At 32.9% G+C, this 16,587-nt stretch overlaps 2 protein-coding genes across 3 annotated transcripts; one reads left to right on the forward strand and one right to left on the reverse strand.

Annotated features, from left to right (window-relative positions):
• The first annotated feature begins 7,229 nt into the window (after positions 1–7,229).
• Positions 7,230–12,370, forward strand: LOC108223130 (nuclear transport factor 2). 2 transcript variants are annotated; one of them, XM_017397229.2, is made up of 9 exons: positions 7,230–7,411; positions 7,675–7,809; positions 8,256–8,772; positions 9,067–9,323; positions 9,488–9,671; positions 10,503–10,624; positions 10,698–10,763; positions 11,079–11,169; positions 12,033–12,370. In XM_017397229.2, the coding sequence occupies exons 1-9, from the start codon at positions 7,382–7,384 to the stop codon at positions 12,128–12,130; spliced, it is 1,500 nt and encodes a 499-aa protein (XP_017252718.1). In that variant the 5' UTR covers positions 7,230–7,381; the 3' UTR covers positions 12,131–12,370. The 2 variants fall into 2 exon arrangements, with proteins under 2 accessions (XP_017252718.1, XP_017252720.1); XM_017397231.2 differs by having other exon boundaries at positions 7,250–7,411; positions 9,124–9,323.
• Positions 12,371–12,510: 140 nt separating this feature from the next.
• On the reverse strand, positions 12,511–14,417 carry LOC108223131 (uncharacterized). The gene is made up of 4 exons (XM_017397232.2): positions 14,271–14,417; positions 13,179–13,995; positions 12,916–13,088; positions 12,511–12,827 (listed from the first exon to the last, which is right to left on the reverse strand). The coding sequence occupies exons 2-4, from the start codon at positions 13,965–13,967 to the stop codon at positions 12,698–12,700; spliced, it is 1,092 nt and encodes a 363-aa protein (XP_017252721.1). The 5' UTR covers positions 13,968–13,995; positions 14,271–14,417; the 3' UTR covers positions 12,511–12,697.
• Between the last annotated feature and the right edge of the window lie 2,170 nt (positions 14,418–16,587).

Consider the following 16,587-nt stretch of genomic DNA (forward strand, 5'->3'; position numbering starts at 1 on the left):
TTTAGGAATGGCATCTGATCAGTCCTAAAATAATTCTTCTTTTTAATTGGTTAACTGCATTTGAGGATGGACTCTGATTTGTTTTAAAATTATCTAAAGTTAACGGATAAATATTATTGGCCTAAAATAAGGAATGATATATTGGTACTAAATTAATTCCTCTTTTTTTATTGGTTAACATCCTAAAATAATATTTTTTTTTCATAAATTGAATTGAATTAAATTAAATTACTTAAAGTAAATCTCAAATTCTATTATTATCTAATTAGATTATTTTTAATTAGATAATGAAAAGGAGTCTAATTAGTTGAGTTATAATCAGATAATGAAAAGGAGTTGATTAATTATATTGTATAATAAATAATATTAGTGCTAAAATAATTCTTTTTTTCTGATTGGTTAACTGCATAAGGTGGTTGAAAGAAAGTTGAAAAATGAATATGATTGGTCTAAAATTTAGGAATGACTTCTGATTGGTCCTAAAATAATTCCTATTTTCTGATTGGTTAACTGCATACAGTGGTAGAAGGAAAGTTGGAGAATCAATATGATTGGTCTAAAATTTAAGAATGACTTCTGATTGGTCCTAAAATAATTCCTCTTTTCTGATTGGTTAACTACATACCTGGGTAGACTCAGGTATTATAATATAGGATAGGATATGTGGTAATTACTTTCTGATGAAGAGTTCCATATGGTTTAAATACTCTCATACATTTTTTTTAAAAATTATATATGAAATAAAATCTCTAATTGAATGACATGTTGATTTTCGAATGTCCGAGTTTTCTGTTGCATAAATTACTTTAATGATATTAATTTCAAAATGTAAATAATCCTAAATTACGATATACTTGTGTTCAATTTATTTATGAGATATTTTTTTATAATTTTGTGTTATATCCTTGTCAATAAGATGAAACACGTTATCTGTAAAACTTAATTTCCTCTAAGTAGTTTCGTGCCATATTGTGTTGCCATGTTATCAATGTCAATATGAACTTAATGTGATATAATATTTTATGTGCATGATAATTAGAATTCATAATGAAAAGACTGATTTAAATCAATAAAGCATGTGGCTCAATTGATTGGTGGTTCTTGAAACTTTTGGTGAGAGAAATGAATTTTGAAGAGTAATGAATGAAATAAATTATGTTTTAGATAAAAAAATTGTAAAAAATTCGGTTTTTTTAATAATCATATATATTAACATGGATATATTTTCGTAGAGGAATCTTCGTAAACATCGTTCATTATTTTCATGTTTATTTATTATTTGTGTAGAAGATTTTTCTGCACTTGTGAGTGACGTTAAGACAAGAGATGTTATTTATGATTGTTCACTTTCGTGATCAAGACATGTTAAGAGCGATGTTGAGACAAGACATGATTGTTCACTTTGTGATCAGGCCCATTTATTTCTCATTTACTTTTTACGGATGACATCTATTTGTTGTTTAAGGATACGGTGTGTAATACCCCGAATCCATTTTATTTGGATAATACATAATGTGTATTTTAATGTGGTGTAGAACAATTTCTATATTGAATAGAATATCCCAACCGACATTGATAAAAAAAACAGAGCAAGAATAAGAATATATAGCAAGAGTCGAGGCAAGGTTTAACAAAAACATGTTGATTTTGGTCATGCACCTTCGAACGTCTTGCTAGCGCCCTAGGAGCGCCTTGACAGCGTCCGTAAGCCAGCAGCGCCCTGGAGCGTCTTGATAGCGCCCTGCAGCGCCTTGATAGCGCCCTTGGAGTGCCTTGCCTGCGCCCATAAGCCAGCAGCGTCCTGGAGCGCCTTGATAGCGCTCTTGGAGCGCCTTGATAGCGCCTTGCCCTATTTTTGTACCACATCGATTACAATATTTTATATTATTATGAATATAAGCAATGACTTGGGTTATGAGTTTGTGAATATAAGCCAAGGTTGGCGCCACCCCGTCGCTCCCCCTTGTCTTGGCGCCACCCCCGACGCTTCGATGCCACCCTGGCGCCAGTTCAATTCTATTTTCTTTGAACCATCTTTGCACCACATTGAGAACATAATGGTATATTCTTATGAATATAACCAGTGATCTAATTAGTCAACAAAATATGTAAGCCAAGCGCCCACCCTATCGCCGTGGTGCAAGCGCCACCCTTATCGCTAATTCACATTTTATTTCCCCACAACCACCTTTGTACCACATCGAGAAGATGATAATATATTCTCGGGAATATAAGCAAGAGCTTAGCTATTAAGTTAATACTCCCTCCGTCCCTTTTTACTTGTCCCTTTTGAAAAAATAACGCATCTTAAGAAAATGTTAGGTGGATATCTTGTTTTCATATATATCTCTAATAAATGTAATGAATTAGATAGAGTTGTGTATATATATATGCTAGTCAAACATTGGAAATTGTTACATTTTGAAAAAACATACAAAAAGTTGCTTTGAAAAGAGAAGTGGACAAGTAATTTGGGACAATTTTTTTTTTCAAAAGGGACATGTAAAAAGGGACGGAGGGAGTAATATGTTAGTCGAGGCAGGCGCCGCTCTGTCGCCAGCCCCGAGGCGCCGCCCTGGCGCCCATTCAAATGTTATTTTCTTTTTCAAGGAGGGTCACTCCTTTCCTTATATATACACAACACATGTTAGCTTACTAAAATGAGGAAGCGCCGCTGCTAAATTTGGGTATGAAGTTGTAGGACTCGAGAACATTATGCACTGTAAGTATATACTGTACCCTTCACTGTGATATTTTATGATGTTTCGCTGAACATTTTATTGCTGAACATTTTATTTATGACTTTCTGATGAGAAATGAGTATTCTTACATTTGTTCTGTGTGTGATGCTTCCTTTGTGAAGTAAAGTATTATACTTCCTTCGGGAAGGAAAGCTAAACCAACTGTTTAGCTGGCCGGGATCCCCAATAGTAGAACGTGTGAACTTTTGAACGTGTCTGAATACTCATACTCATCTTGGTGTGTGAAACTGTTTTGATGACTCTGATGAAATATTGATTTGGTTCACCAAGTTTTGTGAATAAAACTCAGTTGAATCGTACGTATATGCTTACTGAGCTTTATAAGCTCATCCCTTTTTATGTACTAACTTTACAGGGAAGAATTTCGGAGAAGGATATTAAAGCTAATGCAAGGTCAAGAGTATGAGCTGTTAAGTATCCAATAGTGAAGAGAGATATTCAGGGAAATGGTCAAGGTTGGTCTTAGATGGAATTTTGTAATTGAGATTCAATTGTAAACTATAGTTGTAGTAGATTAACAGTGATTCTTCTCATCGAAGTTGATCCGATAATGGTAGTAGTTGATTCTAATTTCAATACTATAACCTGGATGCGATCCTGTTGTTTTAGGGGGTTAAAATGTTCTATTTTAAATCTTTTATTAATGCTTTCAGGTTTTAAATTATTTGGTTTTCAGAAATATAGTTTTTTAAAAGTGTTTTAAAAGATTTTGTGTGGTGACGTCAGGATCCAGGCCCCCGAATTCCTGAGACGTCATACGGTGTCAAAAACATATGATCAAGTTAATTCTTTAATCTGTAAGTTTTTATGATCACGTAATAGATGTAGAATTTCTATGATACAAGTCATCTAGATATATTGGCTTGTAAACCTGAATGTTGTTATATATGTTTACCTTACAATGCAATCATTAGTTGAATTATGCATGATTCAACACCATCTTGTGAATAAATTTCTACGATAAAAATTATTAACACCTCTAATATTTTAGAGCATCTTCAATTTCATTAGGTAAATTGGTTAGCTAAAATAGTATATAATAATAATTAGTTACATTATATAGGATGAGAAAATGATATTGCTCCAATGCTATTAGCTACTAGTGTTTTTGCCCGCGCTCCGCGCACGAGTTTCAAATTTTTATTGAATTTTGTTATTATTATTTCACAAATACATTTAATAAATAATTATATTTGAATTTTCAAATAAAGTATAAAGTAGGAAGAAAAAAATTATATTCGACATAACTCTCTTATACTTAAGTTTATTATATATCAAGAAAATTCAAGTGAAATTATATGTCAAACAATATTAAACTACAATTATATATCAAACAAAACATTATGTTAATAAGAACATCAAAATTATACGTCAAATCGAATAAATAGATTTGAATGACTATCCACTATAATGATAGTTATACTACATTCTTGTTTCATGAGGTATTGGGCAGTCACAATTCTACCCGACCCGAGTCTCACTCGTACCGAGCGGATTGTGTTTTACCAAACTCAAATTATAGGGTTTCAGATAAAAATTTGTTTATAAACCCGAATAATTTTCGGGCCAGGATTGGGTTTGATTCGAACCCGACCTGAAAACCCGGAACTCATTTCGAACCCGAACCCGAACCCGAATATATATATATATATATATATATATATATATATATATATATATACATATACATACATACATACGTACATAATATCTTTTATAATATATTTATTATTTAATATATAATAAAATTAAAACAAAATTAAGATATTTATATTTAATATTTTATATATATTTAATATTATTTGTTGAATAAATAATAATCACTCGTGTAATATCCTTCAAGTTCAGGTTTAAGATTCCTAAAATTTTCAAGTTTGGGTTCAATTTTGGTATTTGCGAAACCAATTTCGACCGACCCGATTGCTATATGTAACAGTGATACATATCTACTATGATCAAGGTGACCTACATAAAATGTTTAATACGTACTATTAATGACGTAATATTAAAATATATAAAAATACTTTTTATAATATCTATATCACTATGTTAGAAACTTTAATATATATTATTCCCAAATTTAAAAATTGATATATTTGTGACATAGCTAAATATTAGACGACTCCCGGATATTAAATATTAAATAAAAATATAATTATAAATTTCAATTTTAATTTTTAAACACTTTATTTATATATACTCCTTCCGTCCCACTGGGATATATACGTTTCTTTTGGACACGGAGATTAAGAAAAGTGTGTAAAGTAATGAGAAAGAGAAAAGAAAGTAGGTAAAGTGGTGGGACCTATTAATATTTAAATGATAGATTTGGAAAAGTAGATGAAAGTAATGGGTGAGTGGGGTTTTTATATTATAAAATTTTACTATTTTGGGAAAGTTTTGAAATGTATAGAATTGAATGGGACATCCCGAAAAGGAAAGTGTATAGAAATCAGAGGGACGGAGGGAGTAAATAATTAACGCTTAGTTATATGATACATGATAAGCTTAAAAATTGTGACAGTATATTTAATATAATTATCTTCTTCAATTTTCATTAGTTGTGTACAAATTCAAAATTCAAAAAATGCTATGATACATGGAATGTAGTTATTACATTACAATTCCATATTTAATATAATTGTCAGTCATTGATTACGCCCAATTTTAGGATTTTTAGGACATGTGATTGGTCTAAAATAAATATGGAATATTATATGACACGTCAAAATTTAAAATAGGTGTTTTTGTCGTGGATTTTTTTTTGAAATATGTGGCATTGATGATTTGACACTGTTCAAGATTTATAATATAATTTGGGTTCGATTTTGGTATTTGTGAAACCCGTTTCGACCGACCCATTGATTACGCACAATTTTAGGAATCTTAGGACATCTGATTGGTCTAAAATAAATATGGAATATAATATGACATGACAAAATTTTAATTAGATGCCATTGACTTGGATTTTTTTTTTGAAATATGTGACATTGATGATTTGGCATTGTTCAGGATTTATAATATAATTTGGATTCGATTTTGGAATTTGCGAAACCCGTTTCGATCGACCCGATTACTGTCTCTAAGTAGTAGTACATATCTACTATGATTAAGTTGACCTACATAAAATGCTTAATACATACTAATTAAAGACGTAATATTTTTATAAAAATACTTTTTATAATACTTATATCACTATGTTAGAAAATGTAATATATATTATTCCGAAAATTAAAGAGCAACATATTTGTAACATAGCTAAATTTTAGACGACTTCCGGATATTAAATATTAAATAAAAATATAATTATAAATTTCAATTTCAATTTTTAAGCACTTCATTCATTTATATATAAGTTAATAAGTTAATATAATTAAAGCGTAGTTATAATACTTGATAAGCTTAACAATTGTGGCAGTATATTCAATATAATTATCTTCTTCAATTTTAATTAGTTCCGTACAAATTTAATATTCAAAAAATGCTATGATTATAGAATGTAGTTATTGCATTACCATTCAAAATTTAATATAATTGTCAGTCATTGATTACGCTCAATTTTAGGAAATTAAAGATATGTGATTGATTATTCTGATACGCTTAAATAAATAAGGGAAATTATAATGACATGGCAAAATCTAAAATATGTGGCATTGAGGTGGACTTTTTTTTGAAATATGTGGCATTGATAACGTGGCACTGTTCAGGATTTATAATATACATAGATAGATACATAGATAATTGTTAGCTAAATATCAAAATTAATATCTTATTATTTAACTGTAGAAAGGAGATGAGTTGGATATGCAATAAATAAATTATTAATATAAAGTTGGAAGAAGTTGAGGTGGACATCGATAAGAAGAATGGATCAACAAATATAGAAGATCAATTAATGTCAGCTAAAATGTTTTATTATTAACAAATTATGATTGTAAAGACAATTATGTATATCCGTTAGCTATATGAATTGCGAATTAGGATTCAGCTAAAATGTCCGTATGGATTGGACATATTATTACACAATTAAAGGAATTCGTTTAAAAGATTTGAGACGTACAAATTAGTTGTTGATACTTTTAAATATAGTAATTGAATATGTTTTTTCTCTTTTGCTAAACGGTAATTGAATACGTTTTGGAGCTATTATTGACGAGTGTAAGGTGTGCTGATTATATATATTATATATATATAACGACAAGTAAAAATTTCCGTTTATTGTCGTATTTGAATAACACGCTATAATGATGATTTCAATAAAAGATTGTATTTTTTTTAATGTTAGTTTTGAATATCAAATGGAATGCGTTATATGATTTAATATAATAATAATATAAAATCAAAAGTGTGAATGTAAAAAAATGTGAAGTAATATGATATAATAAAATTTAGAATAAAATTTATAGGAGTATAATATAGTTGTAGCAGAAAAAGTTTAAAAATTGCTGCGGAAAAATGAATATATGCATAAGAGATACAGATCTACGTATCTCCAATCTTTAATTCTCCTTACACCCCATCTATAAAACCCAAAATTTTACTATACCCTTTCTTTCTAAACCCTAAGCTACTTCTTTATCTTCTGGCCTTTCGTATTTTGGGGATCGTCCACTGCGGCAATGGCTAATTCGTACCCGGGGGCTGTTAAGGTACTCAAGATTTCACTCTCTGTTGTGAATTTAATCTAAAGATTCAGTCTTTTTTATGCCCATGTCTTAATTTGTTGATTTTTATTGGTGAGTATAGTTTATGGATATGCTTGGTTCATCTTTTGCTAGTGGGTTTCAAGATTTTTACTTGTTTAATGGAAATTTTATCGGAAGATTCAATTTTTTCTATGCCCATATCTTGATTTGCTGATTTGTATTGGTGTATGTAGTTGATTGATATTCCTTGGTTGATATTTTTGCAGGTGGGTGCTTCTTTTGCTAGTCAGTACTATCATGTTCTTAAACAAAAACCTGATTTGGTTTATCAGTTTTACGATGGGTCAAGTTCTGTTATTCGGGTTGATGGAGAATCAGTTGAGAAGGCTTCCGAAATCATGGTAATTACTGGTTTTATTTCCCTGAACAACTTTTTGTTTGTTTGTTATCCTTTTGGCTATTAAAGTTGTTTATATGTATCATTTAGCAATAGGTGTTACAGACCGTATAAATTTCTGTACAGTTTGTCCTAATTTTTGCAGGCTGATTTTATTGGTATTTCATATTTGTAATGATACAAGATTTATGTATTGACTGTAGACAACCTAAAATGTAATTTTATTTGAGCTATGCAAGCTCTGTATATTTTTCGTGTCATTTATATATATGTTTTTGTGTAAACTTATATGTGAACTGAGTTTTGTACAACCCCCCCCCCCCCCCCCCCCCCCCCCGGCGCTCTTTTAGTTACTTTTTTAATGCAACCATCATGTCTGATGGGTCTTTTATAATCCAGAAGGCTGAATTAGGTGATTTTATTTACTAATCTACATTTATCTATGTGCAGCATATTCATGAACTTATCACATCACTGAACTTTACGGGAATTGAGATCAAGACCATAAATTCTCTTGATTCTTTGAGCGGAGGTGTATTAGTAGTCGTTTCTGGCTCTGTGAAAGCCAAGGAGTTCGCTGGCCGAAGGAACTTTGTGCAGACTTTTCTCCTTGCTCCTCAAGAGAAAGGTTTCTTTGTATTGAATGATGTCTTTCATCTTGGTGAGGAGGTCGTACAACAGCCTTTGGCACCCATGTCACAGGAGAATGTAGTTGACTACCAGCATTCAGCACCCACATATTCAGAGAACAGAGTGGACTACCAGCATTCAGCACCCTTATATTCGGAGAACAATGTTGATTACCAACACTCAACACCTGCATATCCAGAGCACATAGTTGATTACCAGCATCATCCAGGACAGACAATGCATGATGACAGAGACTATCAGCATGCAGCACCTGTATATTACGACAATGGAGTTGATTCCCAGCTGACTAATCATAGTGCACTTTTGGAGTCACAAGGTATTGCGGCTTTGTCTTGGTGTCACAACTTTAATAACTTGTTTCCTGTTTGATGGTAGTTGAGTGTAGTACATGATATATTTGAGTGCCAACCATAAAAAGATAGGCCTATTTAATTCCAGAAGATTAAGTTACTTACTCTTTGTTGGTAGTTTTATACTTAAGTGTGTTTTCGTCAAGTTAATAAATTAGTGTGCAATAATACTAAATATAGATTACCGATTTTTATTGTGAAGAAAACTTATGAAATGCTACTAGTAGAAATGTGTGGTTATGAAAATATTTCTATGCCAGATATTTCTAACTACGAGGTGGAGGCTAGTGAACATTTTAATTCAGTTCATATTGAAGGAGGCGGCCCCGTAGATGAATACAATCATTATGATCAACAACCAGAGGAGCCAGTCGTGGAATATGAATATGTTAAAGCAGCTCCTGAAGAAGATTTTTTGTCTGCTTCCCAGTATGTGGTGAATCAGCAACAAGAGTCTTCACCGGTTGTTGCTGAGGAACCCATTGTCGAGCCAAGGAAATTTACTTATGCTTCAATAGTATGTATCTCTACCTTTTGTTCTACTTTTCTGCCAGTCGTTTTCATTGTGCCCTTATGTTTAGACTACATCTCTTAAATATAGAACTATGATTTAGTCGAAGGTTTATTCGTGCTAACACTACTGTTGCTTTGTATATATATCAAAACCTTTTATATATGAAGTTACAAGCTTCGACGGGAAAACCTGCTCCATCAATTACTGTAAATGCGTATCCAAAAAAAACGCCAGCTCCTGTTACTGAGTGGGACTCGCCACCGCAATCTGATAGTCAACAATCAAACTTTGTATCGTCTTATTTGCCTGATTCTAGTGCAGAAGTAGCTGAAGATGCATTCTCTCAAGAAGGTTAGCTATTTTTGCATACCACTTTTTCTGGTGATAGTTTCCTATGATATTTCTTCAACGCGACATTTAATTGCTTGACCAGATTCTATCATGGAATGCTCTTCGGTAGAACTACGAATTACATGTTTTTACATTTTTAATCTAGCTTTAACCAAGAAATGATCGAATTTTTACAGCTGGAGATATTTGTCTCTTCATATTGGGGAAGTTGACCTTGTATTCTTGACGTAGTAGTTATATTATACACTGTGTGCCTTGCAAATATGACTTCCAATTATCATAAATAGATGACTGTGGAATATGAGGATCAGAGGTACATCTATAGTGGATATATGAATAATTTATCTACTATCCTCTTTAGGATGGCTAAACAATTGTTCATGACTTAACATAGTATTTGGTTTATTGTTTTCTAGCACTATAGTTGTAGACTTGCTCCTATATCTATCTTCCACATAAACAAATTAAGTGTGTTATTAACAGAGTTTGGTGTCGTTAAGTAGTAGTGGTACATTTTGGATGATCTAAATATTAATATCATACAGACATTTAGCTAGAAATATTTGTTCAAGCCATTCCGGCTCCTTTTTCTAAGACATCAATTGTTTTATTTAGTCCAGATACGCCTGTATCTAAAGAGTCTTATTTGATGAACGAATGATTCTTCAATATCTTATTTAATTCCATTCAGTTGTGAACAAGTGGCCTTTTGATCAGTTAGCTATTTTACTTCCTTTATATGTATTGAGAACAAGGCATTTATGGTAATTGTTTTTAGTTATCATTTAAAGGAGCATGTCTTTAACCTCCCATACATACTTTTTTCTTCAGGGGAATCTAAATCAGTATATGTAAAGAATTTGCCGCCAACTGTCACTACTTTTGATATCCAACAAGAATTTGAGAACTTCGGGAGGATCAAGCCTGATGGTGTTTTTATAAAGAATCGCAAGGTAGGGAGCACTAACCATCTCCAGTTTGTTTATTTAGCCTGTGGAAGTTCTAATTATTAGAGGATATGTACAGGAAGTTGGTGTCTGCTTTGCCTTTGTCGAATTTGAAGATGTCGAAAGTGTTCAAAATGCAGTCAAGGTATCAGCTTCTATCACAAGTATATATAATTTGCTTATGTATATTTTAGTTTTCCATAATCCAGCAGCTCTCATGTGATCAATAATGTACTTCTGTAGTTTTATATTATATGCCACTTGCTAACTTGTCCTTGCTAAATTCAGCATTTATAACATGAATTTTGGAGTTGCGGATATGCTATTTGTCTAATTTATTTAAGATTTATTAGTTTCTTCTCGAGTTATAATAAACTGGTTGTTGATGTTAAAAAAACATGAGCTTGTATATGGGCTTTGTTTGATATGCTTTCTTTTATAATACTTGTCTTTTCTACAGGCATCTCCATTACAGCTGGTCGGAAGACAAATTTACATCGAGGAGAGGAGACCAAGCAGCAATAGCAGCAGCACCATGTCACGTGGAGGGAGTATGTTTCTTACACTTTTTTGATATGCAATCTTTTATCTTTTACATTCTTAATTTTACAACATTCCTTGATTGCTCTTGCCTTCCGGTGACCTCCCTTCCACGATCCACATGTTTTGAAATACATTTGTCTTGCAGTAGACTAGCTAAGTTGAGGTAGCTATTGGATTGCTTAGATTTGGCTTTAAATTTTTTTATCTAGATTCTTATTTCCATGCTGATTATGATTACAAAGTTAAGCTCAAGTTAGTTTGAACACTTTAAGCAAGTGCCATATGTGATTACAGTAAAAACATTTTAAATTAAATTGAGAAAATTATTCTTGGTTACCTATTTGTTAGAATCATGAGGGAATATGAAAGCATAATGCAATTCAGCATTTCGATCGTTTCTTTATACATCTTAATTTTGTTTAAAAATCTGTTATCATTTTGTATTGTTTACCTCATTTTGCTACTGATTGAGAGTTCTGAATGTACTTGGCCCAATTATATTCACTTGGACCTATGTTATACTGGTTCATTGTTAGCAACAGCTTTTGAACGTTGTTAGCAACGGCTTTTGAACATTACAGAGACTTCATGTGAGATTTTGTTACAAGTTGCTGTTTGCACACTTCTAGCTTTAGGTTTATGGTTTCATCTTTCTGGCCATATGAAAACATGTCTATTGCTTGGAGCTAATAAAACAGAAACATTAAAGTTCATATTTAACCTTTTTTATTTATACTTTTGTTTTGTTTAATTAGCTAGAAAATGAATGGTAGATATTTGGATTATCTACTCTGCCCTAAATTTGGTACTGCATCAGCTAGCTATTGAAATTAAAGAATAGCTCATGTTTAACTTAAATTGTCTTGATCAGGAAGAGGAAGGGGTCGAGGAAGTTATCAAAATGATGTACGTGGGCGTTTTGGTGGACGATCGTACGGTAGAGGCAACAGTGGCCGTGGTTCTTATTGACATGAATAGCCTGGAAAACTGGCAACTGTCACTACTGTTGCAAGAAGACATGGTTGTTCAAGAAAGGCCCTATATTTCCACCCTGGTTTTGGCAGAAAAGTGATTCAGTTCGGTTGTTTTGAAATCTAAACAGTTACCCTCGTGTTTTAAGGAAACAATTGTTGAATTTGAGTGTTTTTACTAGGAATATTGCAAGACAGTTTCTATTTCATTTTCTTAATGTGCAGTTGTGGTTTTTAATAGGGCTGTTTTTTGAGGGTAAATGTAATTTAGCATTGAAAAGGGTACATGGGCTAAGATATTTGATGGTTAATACTAATATCCTGGTCAAATCAACTTTTGTTGCGTTATAGTAGTGATTTTGGTTCGCAGCAAACAAATAATCGTCAAATATATCACATGTTTAAACAACTTTGTTTGCATACATGTGTACAATATATGTAACTAGAATGGAGGAGACCTGAAAATCTTCATATATCATTATTGAAGAATAGTAGAATACCCCTATTTTGATACTAATATTTTACTGCAATCCTAGTTATAGATTATATGCTATACTTGCTAATATTAAGCGGTTGCAGAAGCCATGGGTCCTCTCTGAACAATTGGTTGCAGAATTTGGGATTCATTCAAGGTGTCATCTTCATCCTCGTCTTCTGTTTCCCAAAGGAAGCTAGCGTATGCTGCATGAACATGGCTGAAGAAGCAAAACAATGTCGATGTAAGTTTTCTGTTATTAGCTGATGAGAATTAACATTACACACACAGAGGTATGCATCACAAACCTGTCTTCAGAAGCAGCATGAACTGCTCTTTCGAAGTATCCTGTAGCCCTTTCTCTGTCATTATGAAGCTCCCATACTAGTTTAGCATATTGTGAAAGTATTTCACCATCATTGGGATCTATAAGAATTGCCCTGGAGTAATATTCCTCTGCTCCCTGAAGATCGTGCTTAGTCTGCAAAATAAGCAATATGTTGATAATATTAGTAACACAATTTATGTTATAAAGTAGGGAGTAAAACTAGCTTGGAATAGAAAAGATCACCTGATACAGAAACTGAGCATAATTCCTCAAACATAATGGGTTTCCAGGGTTATCTTGAACCATCTTTTTATAGTGCTTCTCGACATCCTTATCATCATCATCATCTCCAGATCTGTTGCCCCCTCCGAATCCACCATAAGATCCATTATTACCACCAAAGTTCATATCAACTCCGGAGATTCCAAGCCCCCTTGCAAGATACATCTGTGAATTTTCATTACGCTCCTTTTGTAACCCGACATTTGCATATGCATTGACATATTTCATTTCTTCATTGGTTCCATAACTTGTAAATTTATTGAATTGCTGATCTTGATCTTCAAAACTGTCTTCTTCGTTATCATCTTCTTCATATTCACTGTCATCTTCATACTTGCCCGAGGATTTGTGGAAGGAAAAGGACGGGATTGTCTCCAGGAAGGAACCACTAGACCTCCCTGCAAACTTCTTCATTGGCTTTGAGAAACTAAACTCATCAATATCGCCAGAGGCATTAGCTAACCCTTCCAAATTTCCTTCAGACTGAGCCCTTCGAAATCCACTGCTTGAGCATCGACCAAACGAGAGCTCGGAGACAGAAGGTGAGATTGGAGAAGAATTGCATGAGAAGGTGAGGCTCTGAGACCCTCCTTGGTTAAATGGGAATTTATTGAGACATTGAGGAACAGTAGTTGTTGGCTGGTGTTTGTTTGCTAATTCAGGCTGGAAATGGTGGTGGTTAGGACTCTGATCTGAGATGGATGAGATGAGGGATCCAAGAACTGGAGTTGAAGAGCTTCTCAATAACATCTTGCTAGCTCTTTTACTGGTTATGTTCCTGCAGATAAGAATTTTAAGGCTACAAGTTCAGCTTAAAGTCATTGACAAACAAGTTGCAACCTTTTTCATATCTTTAGGTGGGTTTCTTAAAGTTTAGCTCAAAGTCATTGATAAAATTGTGTGTGTGTGTGTGTGAGAGAGAGAGAGAGAGATGGGGAGGGAGGGAGGGAGAGAGAGAGAGATGGGGAGGGAGGGGGAGAGAGGGAGAGGGAGAGGGAGAGAGAGAGAGAGAGGGAGATGGGGAGGGAGGGGGAGAGAGAGAGAGAGGGATACCTCTGAAGGTAAAAAGCTTTGAGATGAAAAACCTTTGACAGAGCAATGAAGAAGGGGGTAGAAAGGGAGACTATAACAAGAGAACTGAAAATTGAAGAATAACATGTGAAGACATGAGGGGCACTTTTTATATAGCTGTATTGATGTATATGTGTGTATTACGTGAAATAATAATAAGTTTATAAAGTTAGGATTTGAATGGTGTAAAATGAATGAACCGCAGGACGGGCAGGCTATAGCTGTCTGCATTATTACAAGCAGACAGGAAAATATCTCACGAGTTTGATTTGGTGTTTTCTTGCATCTCAATGTTCAACGCTGGTCGTCCAATATTTTTCTTCGTTTAATATTATTTGGGAAATTCTCAATGGTACACTTTTAGTTTTGACTTTTCCAAATGGTACACAAAATGTTTTTGGCTTCTGGTTGGTACACTTATATTATTCAAATGTTCTATGCCATACCCCTCCCGTCAACATCCGTTAACCAAACGTTAACTTTTCATCAATTAACCTTGAATAAAATAAAAAAAATTAGAAACAAAAGAAATTATGGCCTATTGAAATTGCCACCACTCTGCTTCGTATTACGGCAGCAACATAGCCTCCTTACCACCATCGCCGCCGTCGGCCTTTCTCTCCCAGCAATCTAACTCCTTTATCACCGGTTACCAACGGTGAAACCCCTCACCCCACAACAGACCCATCAATGACTGCAACCTCCAACCTCTGCCCACCATCTCTTCCTTTATCACCCGTACTCCACTTCATCCTTCTGCCGCGTGTACGCCTCAATATCCCCCCGCAGTGACGAAACGCACCACCCCACAATCTCCTGCCTTCATCAGTCCGCACCCAATCAAGAGAATCGACCTTCGATTTTCTTTTGATTTCAAGTCGTCGTGACCTTTGTATCTCAAAACCCTAATTCCCAATTTTCTGTAAACCCGCGTGTATGTGTCGTTGTTATCCATTTGAGTTCGAACCCATTTCGGCTGTAATTTCTTCTGTTTTTAGGTTTTTTTAATTTTATTTAAGGTTTAATTGAGGAGAATTTAACGTTTGATTAACAGATGTTGACGGGAGGGATATGGCACAGAATGTTAGAATTGTACAAGTGTACCAACCAGAAGTCAAAAATATTTTGCGTACCATTTGAAAAAGCCAAAACTAGAAGTGTATCATTGAGAATTTCCCATATTATTTCTTGTTTCCCTTTTCACGTTTGCTAATATATTTAATCATTTTATGCTTGTAGCAACTCAAACTTGTACACGAAGTTATTATATGGGAATATCTGTACTTCAAAACTGATTTAGTAAAATTTGTATTGCTTCGATTAATATGTAATATTATGTAATAATGTATCTTTTATATAAATCTAATATCACTTTTGATAATTGTTTTTAAATAAGTTGGATTTTAACTATTTTCGACTTCAAATTAAAAAATATTTACTTATATAATACATTAAGAGCCGATTTTTATTCGTTAGGATCCATAATTACCTATAGACGGATATATACCCAAAATATTATCTCTGAAGAATCGGTTTAGAACAATATGTATGAAACCTTTATTGAAAAAGAGAACACGTTTTAGTATTTGTGAGCCTCATTCTCTTGGATAGCATTTGCTTGGTGCATTCATCATACTGGCTATTTGGGTGGTGTTATTTAATTATGGCCATGTTTCCCACATGTTATATATATTTCTTTGGTTCCTTGTCTTGGTTAATAAAAACAAAGTTTCAAAAAACAAAAACAAAGTTTTGAAGGTCTATTATGCATCCATGGACTGTCATTATTTATACATGTATTTTCAAAATATATATATATATATATATATATATATATTTTAAACCAAAAATTTATATATTTTTAATGTGATTTTCCTCTATATTATGCTGAAGAGGTTTATTTGCGGTTAAATTCTTATTCCCGATTTTTCATGAGATTTGTATAATTTTTTTTTTGACTATAACTTCTTCATCTACATTAAAATATTAAAGCAAACACGAAAAATAATTTACTTATTTCAAATTATGTGCTTTTTACATTTCTTTGAAAAATGGTATGCCAAATATCAGTAAATATGAATTTGATAAAAAAATTAAGAACCAAGTTTTAATTTAATTTTACTAATGAACATGGAATGATCCGCAAGGAACCAGGAAAAACAAGTCCTAATATCACAATATTCTCAAAACATCAATAACGTTTTGGCTAATAACACAATAATTATTTTTGGTGATTTTATTTAATATATATTATTTAAATGAATCAGGTCCAGTTACCTAAATTCTTGAAATGGAAATA

Source organism: Daucus carota, chromosome 5 (genome assembly GCF_001625215.2).
Source record: "Daucus carota subsp. sativus chromosome 5, DH1 v3.0, whole genome shotgun sequence".
Classification (NCBI taxonomy): domain Eukaryota; kingdom Viridiplantae; phylum Streptophyta; class Magnoliopsida; order Apiales; family Apiaceae; genus Daucus; species Daucus carota.